This window comes from Topomyia yanbarensis, chromosome 2 (assembly GCF_030247195.1).
Source record: "Topomyia yanbarensis strain Yona2022 chromosome 2, ASM3024719v1, whole genome shotgun sequence".
NCBI lineage: Eukaryota > Metazoa > Arthropoda > Insecta > Diptera > Culicidae > Topomyia > Topomyia yanbarensis.
Window position 1 is genome coordinate 178613611 of NC_080671.1, and position 21993 is coordinate 178635603.

General features: G+C 37.6%; 2 protein-coding genes across 2 annotated transcripts in view; both read left to right on the forward strand.

Moving 5' to 3' along the window:
• LOC131682250 (serine/threonine-protein kinase ATM) overlaps positions 1 to 21993 on the forward strand; it is a 56706-nt gene that overhangs the window by 765 nt on the left and 33948 nt on the right. The window lies entirely within an intron of this gene.
• Positions 16772 to 21346, forward strand: LOC131682251 (protein PAT1 homolog 1-like). Its single transcript, XM_058963607.1, has one exon. The coding sequence runs from the start codon at positions 16946 to 16948 to the stop codon at positions 19268 to 19270; it is 2325 nt and encodes a 774-aa protein (XP_058819590.1). The 5' UTR covers positions 16772 to 16945; the 3' UTR covers positions 19271 to 21346.

Here is a 21993-nt window from a genome sequence, read left to right on the forward strand (position 1 = left end):
TTCAATCCATCAATCCCATTTAAATTCTACAGAATCAATATTTTCAAGATGACCTTACACAATCAATATATTGATCAATATATGATTTATTGTCAATATTTCTGCTCGTGTAGGGTCCGCTTTACAGTTGAAAACTAGAAAATCCAACCAGCGACAATCGTTTGCCTTTCTCGATAGAAAGGTATTGAATACTTTACGCTGACGTCACAAATGAACTGAGTGTTCATTTTTGACAGTACGCTTGTACTGTTTACATGGACTTAGAAAAATTCTTTACGATTTGCTTCGAGAGAATCTAGTCGTCCACAAATTTTTCTAAGTCCGTGTAAACAGTACAAGCGAACTGTCAAGAAAAGTGAGGTTAGCTGTGTCAGTAAAGAACCTAATTTCAATTGCTCTGAAAACCGACATTTTAACGAAGGCCCGGAGGGCCGAGTGACATACCATTCGATTCAGTTCGTCGAGTTCGACAAATGTCTGTGTGTGTATGTGCGTCTGTGTGTGTACGCGAACGACGCGAACACAATCTCACTCACTTTTCTCAGAGATGGTTGAACCGATTTTCACAAACTTATGAGATTTTCGATTGATTGACGCCGGTGTAGTGGATTGCACTGGTTATGCACTTTCTAGCAGAAGTGTCAATGGAACATACCCAGTTTTCTGCACTTCTGCTAGAAAGTGCAAAAACGGTGCAGTTTCAGTGCACTCCACTACACCGGTGTCAATCAATCGAAAATCCCATTAGTCCCAAATGAAAGATGCAACGTTCCCATAGGCTGTGATTGAATTTCTAATGGACCCGACCTCCGGTTCGGGAAATACAGGGTGATGAGTACGATCACGCAGAAAATGCCAATTTTAACAAATTCTGCAATGAATGTATAAGGGTGAAAAAATTTCCGAAATGTGACCATAAGTGCTTCGATTTGTAGTATTAGGTCACTAACAGCCATTCAAAGTCTCTTTGTCCACATTGGCCACTATCATCGGTTCCGGAAGCCCCGGAGGAAGTATCCAAATGCAGAATAACAGTAACATCGGTTTCTCGGAGGTGGCTTAACCGATTCAACCTAACTTAGCCTCAAATGAAAGGTGTTGCGTCCCCGATACTCCGATGAAAGCAAAAAAGGTAAAAATTTCGCTAAAATGTCTCACAAAGAACTTAAATTTGCAGTTCTCGGCCACCGATGGCCAACCAAACATTCGTTGACTACATTGACCACCATAGACGGTTCCGGAAGTGCCCGGGAGAAGCGGCCAGCTTTCAAAATTAACAAACTCACATCAGTTTCCCGGAAATGGCTGGGCCGATTTTCACAAACTTAGTCCCAAATAATACCTATATTATCCCCACAGATATCCATAAAATTCATACGGATCGCTTATATGGTTCCGGAAATATAGACTGAACCGTCCGGACACATGAAATTCCCATATAAGCCGGAACTCAATTCTTTTTTCAAAGAAAAAAATGAAATTTCAGAAATCGAATTCAAAATTTTAGAACTCGAATAATGATTTCTTTTCTTGTATATAGTTGTCATGTCGTGTATAATAAAAATGTAATGTATGCATTTGAAAGTTTTTAATGAATATGAACAACTCAAAAATTCTCCTGCTCATGATTAAGAAAGGCATAATTGCACCGCTAGGTGGATTAAAACAGGTTTTACAATTACATAACACCTTTGAAGGGAGGGGGGGGGGGGGGGGGGCTATGAAAAATTGTGGCATGTGACATATGCGGAAGGGGAGTAGGCTAGAACGTTACGTAACATGTTTTTATTAAAGAAGATTTTTGAAGAATTTGTTACGTAATAGTGGAGGGGAACAGGGTTACCAAAAATACAGAATATTCTGTATTTATACAGATTTTTCAGACCAAGAATCTGTATGTACAGATATACAGATTTTTTCCGTATATGTACAGATATACAGATTTTTGAGAAATGATGTTACAAAAACTATTTTAGAAATATTTTTTCAGCTTCAGTAATACTTCCTGTCTGTCTCTCTCAGCTTAGCCCTCTATATTAAAATATATCTTCACTTTTGAAATTGGTAGCTCAATGTGAAAGTTTAAGGTTTCTAATACACTCAGGTTAGCACCCAGCAAACGCCTGGCTGAAGTCTACTTCCAGAAACGTTAATTGTAATACTCTGTGACTTTGTTAATTCTCGATTCTTTCCGAGAATTTGACAGCTACATTGGTCGACTTAATGTATATAACATTATATATCAACAAAAGTCATTAAATGAGGAAAAAAATATTTTTCCATTGTGCACATTGATAAAGTTCAAGTTTCTGGAAGTAAAATATCAGAACGATTTGTAGTGTTTTTTTATGAAAATGTAAACAGATTCTTGCTTGACTGGGTAATTGTTCCGAATCGCGGCTTTTTCGAAAAGAGGGTTAATTTATTTTGGGAATGGTTCTAAATGGCCTATTTTATAACAAGCAATGAAAAAAATTCGGGGGGTAAGCTTTAAAGTAGTTTAAACTGGAAAAATAAGTTGTTCCCACTTATCTATCTAACAATGGCATTGCTCATGAGAAAGTGACGTTAAGGATGAAGGTAGTGTGATGCGGCTTTACCGCATAGTCGAGTCCAAGGATTTGAAGCGGCGCAAAGCCGCTGAGAAACCGACGGACGAGGTGGTTTTGATCTGCAATCAAACCTGTAATCCACTCGTTTGCCCGGTATACTCAAACATAGCGGCTATCCCTAGTTTGAGTACTAGCATGACAAAAAGCGATGTGGCGTAGCCACATTAGGCATTAACAATGTTTTATTTAGTAACAATAGGATAGTATTCATTTACAACAATTAAATGTTGTCAGTGCCGAATGTGACTACGCCACATCGCTTCACCCTTAACGTCACTTTCTCATGAGCAATGCCATTGTTAGTAAGGTAAGTGGGAACAACTTATTTTTCCAGTTTAAACTACTTTAAAGCTTTCCCCCCGAATTTTTTTCATTGCTTGTTATAAAATAGGCCATTTAGAACCATTTCCAAAAGAAATTAACCCTCTTTTCGAAAAAGCCGCGATTCGGAACAATTACCCTTGACTGATTTAAACCACAAGAATTAATATTTTTGATAGATAATCCAGCAAAAGGTTAAACGACTCAACTGATTCGATACAGATATCGACACAGATTTTTCGAATAGTAAATACAGATGAAAAGATTTTTTAGGACAAAAACACAGATTTAATTTTGGCAACCCTGGAGGGGAATAGAGAGATTTGTTACAATTTGTTACATGGGGAGAGGGTGAGTAAATTTTTGGCAATTTGTGCGTTACGTAGTTTATGATGGTCCCAGAGAACGCCTTCGGTTTAATTAGGCAATCCATGAGACGTTTCGGATCAGCTGATTATTTCTTGTTTACTTATTCTGACGTTACTCCGAGGGGTGCGACGTCCGACAATATCGTTGATTCGATCCAACATCAAACGAATCGGACTAACAAAGTTGTTTGTCGGACGAGTTTTTCTGTTCGCAGGAGTAGACTTGTTGACAGAACCCACCGCTGAATTGTCAAACAAACGTCTAATGGATTGCCTAATGCTTGTTTAGTAGAACATCGCATGAAAATGTATAACCTCACTTCTGACAGTTCAGAGTGTTTGTTTACATGGACTTAGAAAATTTTTGATTCCATCCAGTCAGCCCCGTGAAAACTGTTTGTTGCCTGAAGCTGCCACCAAATGCCAGTAGCGCTAGCTACGTTTCAAATGTTCAAGGTCTGCTCACATGAACTGTTTAAAATTTGGGATCAAAACAAGTAATTAGTAACCACGGCTCACAGAAAGGAGGCTTGCTATTCCGCGAATTGACAGTTTTCGGTGACGTCAGAGAAATCGTTAAGATAAACAAACGGATTTCTCGAAAGTTGTTAATTGACAATATTTGAGCTCTTACGCTGGAAAAAAAATAGTGTGCAATGGATTTTTGACGTAAATTACGCCATAATTACACTAGACACAGTGGATAATCAGTGCATCTATGTGATTATTAGCGTAAATTGGGAATTTGGCTGCATGCCATAGAAAACATCCCACCGTAATTTTCTGATCACAGCAAAGGTTTTGGACATCCGCATAGCTTCCTTGTGATTTACCAGGTGCCGATCATTCGTTAGCAAACAAACAATATATGAATTTCATGTAATTGTTTTCGCCGACGATTTCTATGACGCGCTCTCGTCAAATGTTTACACTCTAACGAGCTAGCCTAGTATATGTAAGCCGTGATTAGTAACAATATATGAGAATTCACGCTTTCTCTTGCATCGCGTCTTCTCCACAAAATCCGAACGCTTTTATAACCTGAGTACCAATTAAGCACATCAAAATGAAGTTTGTTTGCATTCGAAAAGTTTCAGGTCGAGTTAACAACATTGGCTCGTAGCAATGTGAACGTTGCTTAAAGCGCGTTCGCTGTCATTTTTGACAACTAGCCGAGCCAGAAAGCCAGCTTATGTTGGCTTCACTCATTTTTCAAAGAAACGTCAAAACATTCACCCTCTTGCATCCAGTACAAGACATTTGATTCGAATTCTAACACCATATAAAATCAAGACGGATACAGGTGTGCACATTTTTTCTGTGTGAGTGCGGTTGTCATTTTTTTATGAAGCCGAAAAAACAAGAGGATATGAAAAAGAAAAGCACAAACGTTGGCCTTTCTGTATCCATCAGTTTTGTTTCGGTTCGGCCATTGTTAATTCAATCGTTTTTTTTCGAGGTAAAAAGTGTCCCTAAATGTTCTAATCGGTAGATCCGAGGTTTTCTCACTTTTCATCGTGTACTTATGATCAAATGACAACGGCTCGAGCTCGAGGGGTACGAGCCAGTTTGCCAACTCAAGCGTAATACCATCAGAGCAGAGAGTTATATTTAACGCCTCTTTTCTGCTAGATCCTGCAAATGTTGGGTGTTTTCCTACATTAAGTATATGCAAATTTGCGCAGCTTAAATAGCCCATCAATTCGGTGCCTCTCAAATTGATATCTGAGCTATCTCAAATTATGTGGTGGGTATTTTCATCACTGCCGATTGTGAGTGGCAACCCATATCTGCCACAGTACGATACAACCCTTTTCAAAATCTTCAGAGGGTGATGATTCATTATGCGGCGAATATGCCGAACAATAGATATATTTTCTGCTTATGTTATCAACAGTCATATTGACTGTGACAGCATAAATATCATGAGTTGTGAGGTCGGATAGAAGATATGCGTCGACAGCACTATTCACAAGTTTACATGTATGAGGAATTTCACGTGAATTTGGTCGGTGTTAAGTCAGACCGGACTAAGTGACAATAAATTGATTTCGAGAAAAACGAGTTTAAAGTTTGAATCGCAGCATCCTTTACATTATAATTGGAAATTAATTTCTGCCATAATTCTTGTTTATTGTTACATATTTGAAATCTGGCAAAATTCGAATGTAGATGAAGAAATTCTCTATCCATTGCTATCATCTCATTTTTTTATGTTTTGCGACTTAGTCCGGTCTGACTTAACACCGACCATTTGTCATGCTATTTTGTTGTAGGCTACGAAGACGGGGTTAAGTAGCTTTCCAACATAGAAGTGTCCTTCATGTAAATCCGGTTCTTGATCCTATGGAAGCTTTTTCCTTCCTGCAAAAGACGGGATAGATTCATAGTTGCTGTACGTTTATGCTGAAAATTAATTTATGCTACTTATGAACAATGGTCGATCAGAGCATTGCACATTTCATCACGGGCACTTATTGTACAGTTATTTTCTTCTGCTCGGGTTAACCCTTAAATGCGCTGTTCCGGCATCACTGCAGCACCGACAACATATCGCACAGATGGGCATTCCCTCGTACTGAAATTTGGTAAAAAGCCGGATGCGAATGTGTCAACGTCACCGACAGTAAGAAAAAGAATAGGTGATACCGGCAGTGATTCTGAAATATTCTAGTGAGGTCTGCTTTATCACAGAGAACAGACATATAAGCTGGAACAAGCTTTCCCGAAAAACCTGTGTAAACATTTAAATGAAAATACGTTGAAAATCACCATCGCATACAGGTTCCCATGCATGAGTCACTATTGTATTCAAATTTGCACACAAGTCCTGTTTAGCGATTGCTGGTCGATCGAAGCGCCGCCAAGTGGCAAGTTGCTACTTGTTGTTGTCATTTCAAAGCGACAGTTTTATTTCTTACACAAGTTGAAAGCTGTACTTGTACATACAGTTACTCAGTAACTTTATTAAGACTAATACTTAGTGATCTAGTCTGATTACGACGCATTCTGATATGATTAACTTACTGGAGCAATCTCCATTCTGTTTGTAGTTTTGAACTGTATTTCAGTGACTGAGTTGGTGAGCAGTGCTTACTGTTACTAAGTTAGCTTAAGTTAACTCTCAGATCTTTCAGCACGTTTCGGGACCGGTCGAAGTGTTGAGCTCCCATCAGAATAATTAGGGTAGCGCACATTTGACTACAAATTCAGACGTCACCTTAAAATAATTAAACCGAAGTAGCTCAGGAACGTGATCTGCTGGAAGATAAAAGGTAGAGTGCGATACTATGGCCAGTGAATATGTATACATACACATAAGCATCATGCCCTGACCTCATTTTGCGAATCCAATACCCGTAATAATTTGTTGAAATTAACTTCAAGTTGAATTCTATTGGTTCGCGATCGAGTATTCACTACGATCAAAGGGGAGTAGACTATTCGGATAGCTGAATAAGGGAAGACTCAGGAATCAGGAGACATCTCTGACGACAATGCCGACGTCGAAAATCCGACAATGCACATCCGATGTCGGAATTTCGATGTCGTGAATCTCACATCGGTTTTCCGACATCGAATCAGGAATCAGAATATATTGGCTTAAATGGCACGTTCCCGGTATGTAGTCGGGGATTTGTGCCTTGCCGTGTGTTTTCATCATTTCCTGAGCGGAAGGAAAGGACAAGGAGGTGTGGGGGAGTAGAATTGGAAGGGTGGGAAAAATAACAGCACAAAACAAAAATAAACAACAGGTAAGTTAAACTCACAAGTAGTTCAACTTGCCTGCGGATAAGCCTAAAGCTTAGTTGCGTTTCGGCTTCGCCTCATCAGAAACCGACACTAACTTTTTGTCGAAATTGATTAGCGCCGGCTTATAATTTTGGTGTTTACCAAATTTTCCTCCTTAGGGTGAAATATAGCATAAGCCTAAAGCTCTTTACCACATTGGATAAGAAACTTTAGTATGTCTCTGAGTTTCAGTCGTCCAAACATGGTTTCGTCTATATAAGGACGCTTTCTTGACTCTGAACTCAATGTGAGCAGACCAATTCAGTTTGGAATCCAATATGACTCCAACGTATTTGACTTGATCTGCACACAGTCGCTCAGAATCAATGCAAGGGACTGCAAGGGACGAACCCCGGTTGTTATTCGTTTCTTCGTGAAAAGAACCATTGAAGTTTTGCTTGGGTTGTTTAACTTGTCGACACCACTGTTGGACAGCTCTTAATGCCTTTTGCATTAAGTCAAAGATTGTTCCGATGCAAAATCCAGTAATTAGTATTTGGCAATCGTCAGCAAATCCGTAGGTTGGAAATCCAAGCTCATTGAGTTTCTTCAACAAGCCGTCAGCTACCAAGTTCCATAACAAAGGTGACAGAACGCCGCCCTGAGGACAACCGCAAATACTCAACTTCCGTATCTCAGCCCGTCGCAGTGACGAGCAAAGTATGCGGTTACTAAGCATTGCGTTTATCCAACCCGAGATACATGCAGATATCCCATGACCGTGTGTCGTTTCCAGAATAGACTGGAAGGACACATTGTCAAAAGCACCCTCAATATCTAGGAATACACCCAAGCTAGATAGCTTGAGCGAGAAGGCTTTCTCAATTTTGTAAACAACATCGTTAAGCAGAGTGATCGTGGATTTCCCACACTGATATGCATGTTGCATTTTTTGCAGTGGATATTCAACTAAACGTTCCTGATGTGATGATCGATTATCCGTTCCAAAGCTTTCAGAAGAAAAGAACTTAAGCTGATGGGCCTAAAACTCTTGGCTTCTTCATAGCTTGAGCGCCCCCCTTTGGGAATAAATCTAACAGTTATTTCTCGCCATGCTTTCGGGATATACCCGGTAGCAAGACTGGAAAGCAAAATCTTTTTTAAGACATGTTTAAGAATATCAAACCCCTTTTGCAGTAGCACGGGAAGTATTCCATCTTTTCCGGGTGATTTGTATGGAGCAAAGCTGTCAACTGCCCACTTGACCGATTCAGTGGAAACTAATATGCGTGCTAACGCCCACGAGTCCGAATCACCAGAATGAGATCTGTGAACATTGTTCAACTCCGGATCGATACAACCTGGAAAGTGTGTGTCGAAGAGACAAGAACATCTTTTTCGTCCGTCACATAAAACTACCTAAAGTTCAGTACTTTTGATTCAATCTCGTGGTATCGTGCAGGAAGGTAAAATTAGGTAAACCGTGTTGAAGTTAGTTTTCATTTAACTACGGCAAAAATAATAACTCAACATTGAGTTTAATTTACTTAAATTTCTGTTGAATTTACCTAATTTTGAGTATACCCCAAATAACTTAAATGCAAAGATAAACTCAAGATTACTAGGTCCCATACAAACCATTAACAAAAGATGGTTCAGCAACCGTGAGCCGGTGAACTCAATAATAGTATGCTTTTGCTGTCCCCTCGTTAATAGGCGTCGATAATTTTTAGAACGCGTCGACAAAATGCTATGGTTACGAATCAAATCAAAGTTGTAGACAATCTTGTTGTGAAAGAAACATGTAATCTATACGGACAGTAAAATATATTACAGGCTGTTTACTACTAAAGGCCTATTTGTAGAGCATATATGGACGAAATTATTGAAGATAACTCGTCCGTTTCTAACAGTTCGTATCCTAAGCAGGTGATTATCGTAACATTTCCAACTAAGAAAATTTGCAGTTTATCATCGACTTGACTTTACCGACTTTCGCTGCTGAACCTGACGTAAAATATATCAATTGTTAGTCAGCAGACTAATTCATGAATTTAGTTATCAATAGCAAAAAGTTATATTACTTGATATATCACCTAATTTTTGAACTTTGAAAACCTCGAGATTTGTTTGTTTTTCTGCCGAAAATTTTCTTGTTATGTTCGTAATAATTTATTGTCATAGATACGACGCAAAGATCGACGTTGTTTCCTTTTTGCAAGGCTTCGCTTCAGTTCATTATTGAGCTGTCACTCTGAACCGGGCGCATCCAGGGGTCGCATTTGGATGGTACATGGGAAACATCGGGCCACTCTATCTTGAGTGTATCTTTGTTAAAAGTACCCCGAATAGAAATGTACAGTAACAAAACCATGATTTTCGCTGTGACAGTACAGTAATTTTACAATAATTTACAGTAAGTTTAGTGCTACAATACAAAAACAATAAACTTAAACGTTTTGACAGTAAATTTCAAAGTAAAATCGACTTTTACAGTAAAAACGCTTTTAATCCACCTAACAGTGTGATGAGACATTTCTTATAACTCTTATCACTCTCTTCGGATATTATATCGTTTGAGAACATTTAGAACTTGATGCTTCGCGATGTTTTTGATAACACATACTACATGGGATAGTGGCAGGACTCAGAGAATCGCTCAAATCAGCATAGGACAACATCAGTGCTAGAAATCTCAAACCAAATCAATGGGAAAGCAAAAAAATGGCCCATAAAATAGACATACCAACGAATTATTGTTAATGCTCTGTTAATAAAATATCTAAATTGTGGTGGGAAAACTGAATTTTCCTAAAGGGGTTATATATTGTACTGAGCCAAAAAAATCGAAATTTTTTTTGAATCGATTTGAAGTTTATACTTTACTCAAATTTCCAACGCGACTGAGAACTAAGAAATCAACGCTTTTTCTTGAAAAGGGCGATACTAGCAGTGATACCATTCAAAGAAAATCAACAGTGAATATTTCCAGACTTAGTTTTATTTCATATTTAAGAACTATTGTGTTTTTACATCCTAGATTACATGATTCAGTGATCGAAACCCAAAACTACATAAAGTATTTGAAATTATTAAATTAAAATTTGTTTTTGCTATTGAAATTGACCAAATGATAATATCGCCCCTTTGGCGATTGTTTACTTTTTCGGTCCCACCTATCAGCATTGAAGTATCGCCCTTACGGTTTTTTACAATAACTACCGTTCTACACCACCGATTTCGTCCGTATTTTTGCCTTTCTCATATAGAAAGGTTATGCAATCACTCTGAAAAACGTCAACCTAATCCCGGCCCGGAGGGCCGAGTGTCATATCCCATTCGACTCAGTTCGTCGAGATAGGAAAAAGTCTGTATGTGTGTGTGTATGTGTGTATGTATGTGTGTATGTGTGTGTGTATGTATGTGCGTATGTGTCAAATAATGTCACTCATTTTTCTCAGAGATGGCTGGACCGATTTGCCCAAACTTAGTCTCAAATGAAAGGTGCAACCTTCCCATCAGCTGCTATTGAATTTTGGATCGATCGGAATTCCGGAATTACGGGTTTAAGAGTGCGGCCACACAGAAATTTCTCATATAAACTATAGGAAAAATTAAAAATAGAATTTTTATTTTTGATGCTAAATGTCTTCAAGGTGCATGAAACGTCGAGCTTTGATGCAAACTCGAAAAAAAATTTGACGACTATTCACTTTTTTGGATTTTGGCACATTTTTGCCTTTCTCATATAGAAAGGTTATGCAATCACTCTGAAAAACGTCAACCTAATCCCGGCCAAATTTTTTTTTTGACTCGCATAGGGTTTCTGGATTTTAACAGGGGCGTAGTTGATGCTTTAAGGAGAGGGGTTACACCCCACCCCCCTCTACCGTTCACTCCCCTCTCTTAAAAATCTCCTTAAATCACCCCTCAGCCCTCATACCCCTCCCCATCAACCACATCATCTTTAAACCATCACTATATCACAAAGCAAACCAATTTAAGCTGGGGAGTCGTTCGTTCATGGAACTTTCGCCCACCTCACATACCCACCCCCGCATGACAAAATGAGTTAGCAAGCAGATAACATTGATCTAATACTGATTAGGCTAATGGAATATGATATTTTTTTGTTTCAAGTGTTTCACCGTCGACACGTAGCTCATCAAGTTCATGGCTGACATGCCATTGTGTATAAGTGCAAAGTGTACTAAGAATATAATGGACATTTCCACAACTATGTTGAACATAAAAAGCCTCCGTGCTATAGTTTAGAGAAATGAGAAAGGCACAATTGCACCGCTAGGTGGATTAAAATAGGTTTTTTTCAATAGCGATCATTGTTACTATTTACAGCTGGTATCAGTTTGATAATCCTAAAAAAATACGAAAATAACAGTTTCGCCTCTAAACTGCTAGCAAAAAAAGTATCGCCCTGTTTGTTTGCATGGAGCGTGGAGGGCGAAACTTTAAATAAACAAACAAAAATACAGTTTCGCCCGTTGTATTTTTTTGCTGTAGTTTAAGAAAGCAATATCGTAGAATCAAAATTTTTAGGTTAATTTGTTGCGTTTCAAAGCCCTCATTCGCATGTATGAAAAAAGCCATATGTTTACATTTGTAAGTATCGCCCTTTTCACAAAAATGCGTTGAAATGAAATCGCAGCTTCTGATATCACGCTATCTCTGAAGTGCATGCGTGCATAGTTCCAAATTTTACTTTGACATCGACTTTTTCTAAAGGTGACTTCCCAGTAGTATCCTTGATTTGAATTATTATCGCTAATCCTAATGCCAAAGAACAAATAAAAACCTCTCGAAAACGAACCGTTTGGGAAAATCATCATCATTACTGGAATTTTCATTTTCATGAAACTTTTCGATAACCTTCCGTCACTTGCGTTAATGCACTGGGTGCACAGTGCTCTGAAAATCTAGCGAAATCGTCTTAGGGCACCAGCGGGTCTAATTCAGAGCTATCTGCGCGGCGAGTTAAATCTGTAAAGAATACTAAAAATTAATTTCTATTCCATAATTTTCAGTTCAGCAATTCGAGAGATCGTGCTCACCGCATGCCATGAAAAATAGACTACGTTGTGAAGCGATGCTCACTATTTATTAAAAAATCACGGTTAAATAAAAAATTAAACTATTAAAAAATTTCAAATAGTTTATAATTTTCACAAACTTATTAGGAAAAATTATTTAATAAGCTTTCGTAATATTGTGTAGGAAAAAAGCTAAAAATTTCAGTATTCTCTCTATCTGCAACATATAAACCCTTAAGTATACCAATTAATTGGTATACGAATTGGAATAGGTTCGCCAAATTTTGGAAGAAGTCTATAAAATAACCCCTTGAAAGCTACCTAAAAATTGTTGTAGTTCGATGCAATAAAAAAATCCCCAAAAATGAAATGTACCTATTAATGTGAAACACAGTGAATAATACATACAATAAAGACCCATTTTTATCAAACTCATGGTGTATTTTAGGCTGACAAAATGGGGACATTGACTAAATCGGGCAATTTTTTTTTCTTTATAATAAACTGAAGCTGTTAAAATATTCTTCCCGTCCCTTGATGTAGTCTGATAACTATTTCTGATTATGATGAACTTTTTATTTTTGCATATTTCCATCTTCATGATAAGGAAAATATGCTCAAGAAAGAATTTACTCGAATTCAGTCTTGTTCGTCTGCTAGAGCCCATCAAACGTATGTTCATATTTGGCTGATAAAATCGGGGTTTCAATGTGTTATAATAGATATTCAGCATTCGAAGAAGTTTCTTGTGAACGAGTGCAGAACGACTTTGTTTCTATTTACTTGAAGTCAGCGGCGTAGCCAGAAATTCGGTTTGGTGGGGGTTTGGTGAAAATCTATCATACTGTCCAAACGGCATAATTCCGAAACCGTAATTTTTGAAGTTTTAAAATTATGCAGAATTATTTTTTCAGAAAATAGTGACAGAGTTCGTGTCTTTAGCGAAATTTTTGAGACTTTATTGTAGTCATAACCTGAGAAAATTCACCATAAATACTTCTTGGACGATATACCGTCAAAATTATTTTATCAAATGATGCGCTGTTTTACGTTTGTAAAACTCATCGAAGATACTAAACCTCCGAAATTGGTGGTTTCAAAATGATGCTATCTTGACCTTAAATTACTGTTTTTGAACATTTGACCTATACATATAATTGGTCATATAACAAAAATTAAATGCTCATCAAAATCGATCAGGAACTGCTAGAGTCGAATGGAAATCGTCATTTTTCATAAATTTGTCTCTACATTCGGAAAGTGTTATCCTCGTTATTAATCATATTACGTTTTCGTTTCAACTCGACGCATTCCCAAAATAAAAACCTGTTTTAATCCACCTAGTGGTGCAATTGTGCTTGTCTCATTTGTCCAGACTACGATTCCATGGCTGGTTATGTTCAATACAATGGTGGAAATGAATATTACATGTTCAGTACGATTTGCACATACATTCAATGGATCGACAGCCACGATCTTGAGATACTATGTGAAACTGAAACATCGCTTGAAACCAGCGGCAGATCATGAAGAAAGATCCGGGAGGTCCAGGTCCTGCCGAAAATTTTCAACTTGTTAAGAAATTTTAAACTAGTTTTAATTTTAAAGTGGCAACCCCTCACTGCATACCCCCCTCGGGCCGGTATAATTGAAGATTTTTAGAGTGATTGCATAACCTTTCTATACGAGAAAGACAAAAATGTACCAAAGTCCAAAAAAGTCAATTTTGTCAAACATCTCAATGTTTCATGCATTTTAAAGTCATTTGGTATCAAAAATACAAATTTGATTTTGAAAATTTTTCATTTCAGTTTATATGGGAATTTGCTGTGTGATTGCACTTTTCAACTCGTAACTCCGGAGCCGGAAGTCCAATCAGTAAAAAATTCAATAGCAGCCGATGGGAAGGTTGTACCTTTCATTTGAGACTAACTTTGTGCAAATCGGTCCAGCCATCTCTGAGAAACAGAGGTCACATTTTTTCCACATACACACATACATACACACACAGACATTTTCCGATCTCGACGAACTCAGTCGATTGGCATATGACACTCGGCCGTCCGGGTCGGGATTGGATTGACGAATTTTAGAGTGAATGAGAAAGGCAAGAACATTTTTAGCAAACGTTGAAATTTATGCATTTTTTGGTGAGCAGTTCTATGTTTCATAGACATTAAATCAATTTTAACTTCTCTTCCAATTAAATAAAGACCCTTATTACAGTACATCTCTACAAAAACGAGATCAATTTGAAAATAAATCTGAGGACTATGATTGATTACAGAACTCTGGAATTTTCTATTGGAATGTTTTCAGGCAGGAATTTGATACTGATGCTATTAGACAACTGTGAAATCAAGACCGATAGATCAGTTACATATCAGGACCCCATTCCGACAATTTATCAAAAGTCCTCATGATGTTTACAACAACAGGTTATCAATCTACGGATCAGATAATTGTTATTGTAATATTGAATTAAATCAATCTGCATCAATAAATTTTCAACTTCAATCCAATATTTTTTTTGGGTGTGGTGGGGGGGGGGGGGGTTGGTGGCGTTGTATGGTGTTAAACCCCAAAAACTTCTCTGGGCTACGCCGTTGCTTGGAGTTATTTATTTCGCTTTTCATTTTCCGATATGTTTCAGATCGATCCGATGGTCATTAGAAAAAATGCAGTCAGAAGGTTCGCACAAATGAACATTTTTGCACTGATAAGTTATCAAGTTCCTTCCAGACAACTTGGAAGTGTTCGGTGATTATTCCTAGTGGTTGTAGATAGAAAAATGAAATACAACATTCGATTTGTCGAAATAATGTTTGGCTTATTTCAATGTATTATTTCTATATTGAACAATAAATAGGCGACAAAGAGTAATCAACAAACAACAAGCCATAACTTTTAAAGTATTCAAAATAGTTATTTGAAGTCTTCAGTAAAGTTATTCACAAAAGTAAGAGCTACAAATTTGTAGAAGGCATCATTTCGATATAATCACTTCCAAGAAAATTTGTGAAAATATCTCACTCATAGGGGGATTAATCAGCAAAAGCACAATACCAAAAGAAAGGGCATATTTCCTCCATTAAATTCTCCGAAGATACTATTGACCTAAAATAAGCCGTTTTGGCGTTAATAATAGATTACATGTTTTTGGTCATATTTCTGGCAATGGGAAATGATAAAAATCTTTCGTCCGCATTTAATGTTAAATATCTCTTTTGATAATAGTCCGATTTCAATAATCTATAGCTTGTTCGAAAGGTATTCGTTAAAGCTGTCTAAAAACATATAAATTGTTAATCTATATTGTCAATTTCGGCAGATAATTCAAAAAAACTGCAAAAAACGCCATTTTTACGCATTCAAACATTCATATCTTGGAAACTAAACATCAGAATCAAAAACAAATTTAATAGCGTTCATACTGTTTTTTAGTTCTTTCATTTAAAATTGGTTTGGATAAGATCGGTTCAGCCATTGCTGAGAAACACGAATGAGAATTTGTCCGTTACATACACACACACACACAGACACACACACACACAGACATTGTCCCAAATCGTCGAGCTGAGTCGATTGGTATATAAGACTCGGCCCTCCGGGCCTCGGAAAAAATCTTGAAAGTTTGAGCGAATTCTATACATTTCTTTTATAAGAAATGTAAAAAGGGGGTGGTTATGTATCTTAACATTAAAAAAATCGATTTTTTCCATACATTTTTTTCTCGAAAACAGTAAAATTTAATGTGAATTTACTGTATCAGTTTTTTGCTGAACTGTAAAATTTATTGTTACATGTAATTTTATTGTAAATCTACTGCAAGCACTCTGCATCGAACAATGTTGAAACAGTGATAACTATAATATTTATTGTTTGTAGGGTAAATTCTATTGTAAAATTCTATCCGGGACATTACTGCACGGAAGACCTCGACTGAGTCGAATCTCTCGTTTTGTTTTTGACAACACTAATAAGTGCGAAAGCGACGCACAGCTCAAAAGTACCCAAATTTAAGTTAAAAGAACTTATTCTGTAGGTTATTTTATGGTTGCGTGTAAACTGGCAGGGTTCTGGTTGGTGCATTTTTCGCCAATTTTTTTCTCTGTGCAATCTCTTGACTACCGAAATATTAGGGGCCCTTACACGCGTATTAAAAGTGTCATTACTAAGTAGTGGCATTAATGGAATTGTACACGCAACCATAAAATAACTTACAGAATAAGTTCTTTTAACTTAAATTTAGGTACTTTTGAGCTGTGCGTCGCTTTCGCACTTATTAGTGTTGTCAAAAACAAAACGAGAGATTCGACTCAGTCGAGGTCTTCCATGCAGTAAGGTCCTTTTAAGTTGTTTGGAGTATACTCAAAATTAGGTAAATTCAACTTAAATTTAAGTAAATTAAACTCAAGGTTGAGTTATTATTTTTGCCGTAGTTAAATGGAAACTACCTTCAACACGGTTTACCTAATTTTACCTTTCTGCACGATACCACGAGATTGAGTCAAAAGTACTGAATTTTAGGTAGTTTTTCGGTGGCGTGTATGGGAAATCCATCATTACTCGCCTTACACGTTCATTAAAAATGACATTACTGCTCAGTAATGACATTACTAACGCCTCGTGTACGGGGCCCTATTGCTTTTGCGTGACTCTTTTATGGACTCTGACTTTAATTGAACGATAGCTGTCACTGAAATTGCATTTTTCAGTTTTCTATTACAGAATGCGTAAAATGTTTGACAACGAGCAGAACTTTTAGTTTTTAATGTAGTATTGCTTTCAATGTATGATGAAAAAACGACAAGATCCTGATGAAGCTAGAAGTAATGAGTTAGGGACTATAGTTTGTTAAAAAATGGATTCGTTTTTCGGTTTCGACACTAGTTCGCCTGGGGCTGAGGATGAAGAAATTTCTCCTAAAAAATGGACAGATTCGCGAAGCCGTAATTCCGAGGAGGAATACGATGCTCTGAATGATGAGACCTTTGGGAATCCGGACAAGAGTGACTGGGAAAATATTCACGAATCGCTAGTGCGATTGGAACGAGGCAATGTTTTGCATTCGAATAAAGTCAGCAATGGTAAGGATGTGTTCATAGATGATGATCTAGATATACATTTGTCGAGATTCGATTCCGGCGACGGAGAGGACAGTACAAGCAGTACTGCCGATCTAAGTTTTGATGACGACCTCCGCAATAAATTGCGATTGGATTCGAGTATCTGGGATGCCCCTGTTAAGCAGATTAACTATGATTTACAAAATACGTTTCCGAATCTATTGAGGAATTCCTTATACGAAACGCCAGCATCTAAATCTGAGTTACCCGTTTCCCAAGGTCCGATTGAAATGATATCCGTAGAAGATATCGAGAGAAAAATCATCCAGAAACAGTTAGAAGAACGACTGAAAAAAGAACGTCGACAACAAAAATTACAGCTAAACCAGAAAAACAAAAAAATCGAAAAGCTGGTGCCCGTTCCATCATTGATGAACCTGCCATTACAGCCGATGGTGCCTCCTGTACAGTTGCTTGCTGTTAGAAACCAAATGTTTCCTCCACCGCCCCTCTTGAACCATCAATCCCGTATACCGATTGGATTTTTACCGTACAACTTCTTACCACCACATTATACTACACCAATAAACAACATTGCATTGCATCCTGGATTTCCAACTAATCACCAATTCGGTTTGTTTTCCCAACAGCCTACTCAATTACCCGCCCAGCTGCCCCTGATTCACAACATTCAGAATAATCAATTCAACAAGCGCCTTGTGGAGGAAATTCAACAGAATCATCCAATGCTTATGTTCAATCGTCAAAACCCACAATACAACAATCAAAAACATCACAACATGTCTAAAGGTCACGACCGATATGCGAATTTTATGTCGAACCGAGAAAAACAGTGGCTGATTGGAATACAACTTACGCAACTCAATTCAGGAGCGCCATACATCAACGATTACTATTTTACTGTGTATAAAGATAGGTTGGCTTTGCTGAAAGGTGACAAAGAAAGCAAGGCACACAAGGATAACCAACTGAATCATCCGTTCACTCAGCCTAAAGGACATGCCCAGCTACTGTTGATGTCTTCACTAGCAAGAAACTGTGCAACATTGAATTCTAAAGGTGGTCAACGGGAACGTAAGGGTTCCGAATCGAAATACAACAACGACCAAAAGGAGCAACAACAAGGGCGAACGTACGCACCGTTGCAGTTTGAAAACTCACTCGGAAAGCTGCAGTGTGGAAGTGTGACTGCTCCACGTAAAATAATAGATATGGATGTAGTCGGTAATGAGATCACGAATGAGGGGAACGCTCGTTTGGAACTGTCAATGCAGAGAAAGTCCCGACATGTTTTGCTACACATCGAAACATTGTTCCAAGTAGTTCTTAGGATGGAAGATTTAAGAAATCCCATTGCCATAGAAGCTGTTCTGCTTGCTAAAGAAAAGTGCGATGTTTCGGCTTCCGTTGAGTTAACAAACTCATCTTTTTCATCTAACACGAAACCAGAGACGTTTGATGAACTGCTGATTGTGCTGATTACCGGATTGACTCAGGATAAATTATTGCCGATGTTGGGCGTGCGAAAGGGAAAAATTCTTTTGCGGCGAATTTTTGCACTATTGCGCGAACATTCCTGTCGTTGGGACTTGTGGTCTACTACCTTTTCGTCGATTCCTTTATTGGCAAAAAAAGATCGCGATGATCAAGAAGGCATTCTGTTTGCTCTGTACACGGAGTTTGAACGTCACGTACAGTACAGTCAGTTTAAGGATCTCCTCAAAATATCACAGGTCATAGCGACGGATAAAATTCTTTCGCATTTAGCAAGCTGTAAATTTCTTCTTTCTTCTGTCATTACGATCATCTTTAAAATGGAAAGTTTTTTCGATATGAAACCATGCGGTATCGAAAATAACCAGCAGGTCCAGTGGATTCAATGTTTGGAATTGATTACCGCTACAGCGGTTAAGCTGTTGAATACGTCAGCACCGATTCAGAATCCTCAACACTCTATCAAAATCGATCGTGAGAACATCATTATACGTACCATGCGATCACACTTCGAACGATTTCCGCAGCGAGTGAAGGGGAATGACTTTCTTGGTTTCATCACAGCCGATCCTCTCGTGGCTGGCAGCGGTGGAAAAGCGACATAAATTATAGGCTAAGGTAATCTGCCGTGATACGCATAACAGTCCCACCTGCATAGGAAACCCATAGCAAATGGGACTGTTATGCGGATCACGGCAGTAATGTAACAAGACAAATCTAAGATCATCATGATAGGCCACAGACACACAGGAAGAGCATTTTTTTTCTTTTGCTTGTATTTCCGATGAACGAAAATTGAAGTAATCTCGTTGTATAGACTTTAAAAATGTACACTTTATCTTGATTCCAGTCTCGTGAGCTCAGCGAACATGTTTTTTATCGATGCGATATTACAAGTAGTATAGAGTGAAGTAATTTGATGTAGGCTGTTACCAAAAACGCATGAATGCATTGGCACTTGAATTTTGTATAAAATTGGCTGAATTCTGTACTGTTACTTCATGTTGTAGAAAACATAGAAACAGTTTCAAAAATAAAAATGTTTATTAGTTTGGTGTTGAGGTATTCAACAAGAATGGTTTGTATGATTTTATAAGATGTTAGGGAAATTTATCCCAGTTCATGATTCGAACGGTTTACTAATGCATTTCAAAATACATTTGTAAATAGGATTTTGCAAAAAAAAAAACGGCGGACAGTGGGAATTTGCAACTGTGTTAATTTTTCATTCAAATTACTTATACATAGCTGTGTGTATTGTACATAATGAAAATAAATGTTTTTATTTTTAGGAAATCGACGGAATTATAATTAAGTAACTGGAATGAGATTCCAATTTAAAACCATAATTTAGTGATTGGGTCGTTCTCGCTTATGCCGACTTCTAATGAGCCGCAAAAATATATTGAACGCTATAAACCCCTATAAACAAAACTTTTTGACTGAAAGCCTAAATAAGCTGAATGTAAACTATAAGAAATCCAAGTTGCCCTATTAGTAGTAAGTGATAGTGATATGTTTAGTACTGGATCACATCTATTCGTCACTATTCATGTTTTGCTAAGAAATTCTGCAAAGGTATTGGAATTAAAACAGAAGACAAAATCAAGTAAAATTAGAATTCGTATTTTAAATAAGCAGTTATTGGTTTGAAACGATGTCGCTTTGCTGTACTATAGTTGCATTACAAATTTTAAAGTATTGCGTATGGGAATAAGTTCTTGTCCACTCGAAAAATCATCGTTTTTATTTAGATATGAATACAAATATCCTTTCTATTCAAAGTATTTTCCTTGGCCCTTGGGCGGTGTTAACCATTTCCTACCTTTCTGGTAGTCAACGAATACCTCGCTAGAGAAATTCCGACTTTATTATTTCAAACTAATCATAAAGTCGTTTCTTCAAATTTTCATGTGAAGTGAATAGCCCTCCAGAAAGGTCGGTGAATACGGTAGGTGGGGAAACATTTCCCAGTGTACTGCTTACAAATAGGCAAAAACTAGTTTTGCTATCTTAGGCCAGGTATTCTTGTAAAGCAACAAGTAAACGATACCATTCCACAGCAATGAAGCAGGTACTTCCCGCGTGTCATTTTAAGACCCTACAAAAATGTATTCCACATCGTGAACAAAGGATAACAGCTGCTTTTGAAAGGACATCCATACACTTTCAAGAAACGGAAAGAGCTGCTTTTTACACACAAATCTTATACTACTAGTACCATCCTGAAAAGGGCAACAACTTATTCCCATATCTAATGGATTTATGATGTGAAAAATTTCCTTTGTCTAGGAAACATACGCAAAACAGTAAAGTATTAGCTTACATTGAATTGTGCTTATAAAGTTCCAATATAATAATTTAAGTTTGCACTACAAGGGCATTCTAACGTTTAAGAGCGGTTTCAAGAGTGTCATTGAGCCGTTACTGTTACTAGATTTATGATTTTCAAAATCACCTATTCAGCCGTTATTCGCATAATTATCCCATGTTCTACGGGATTCCCTATATACATGGGACTATTATGCATAGAACAGCAGTATTAATGTTAATTGATTAGCTATTAGAAGAAACTTCTCTTTGATTGAATGTGAATCTTTAAAGTTTCGTTATCACCAAAAATACAAACCTAGGCGCTGTTCATCCCTCAATTTTGAAATAAATACGTTTTTGTTTCCTTACATGTAAGTTTATTTGTCTATGGAAAGAACAATTCTACAAATAGAGCATTTAAAAGGGGGAATGGGGTAAATAATTTTTTTTCCTTTTTTATTAACGACTAAGAGTGAGCCAATTTTCCTTTTTTACGCTTTTAACGACATTCAATTAGCAATTTACTGGAAAATTAAGCATATTTTTCTATATTAACAGTCATAGTACTCAAGGGAGAGCAAGCAGTTGAAGGAAGTTTAGAAAAGCGTGGAAAGGGTCATATGAGCAAGCTTAAAGTTTACCGGCGACTTAACCCTTTGTCTGCTACCGCAGGAGTCAGGATCTTTTGGCATTAGAAATGCGAATAACCTGAGTCTACGGCATGTGCGGACGAGCGTAAAGTAACTTATTACTTCACGCTGTCGGAACTGACAAAAAGTTATGAAACACATGCTACATATTACACCTTCTAACGCAATGTTGAACAGCAGGCCATCATTGCCGTAACCCTCTTCGAGAACCAAAGGGACTCGAAAGTGTCCCTGATACTCGAACAACGCACATCACCCGATCCATCGTCGTTTTGACTAATCGTGTTAGCTTATCCAAAAAATCGTACTCGTGCCTTGTCTGCCATAGCTGATCTCGATAGATTGTGTCATATGCCGATTTGAAA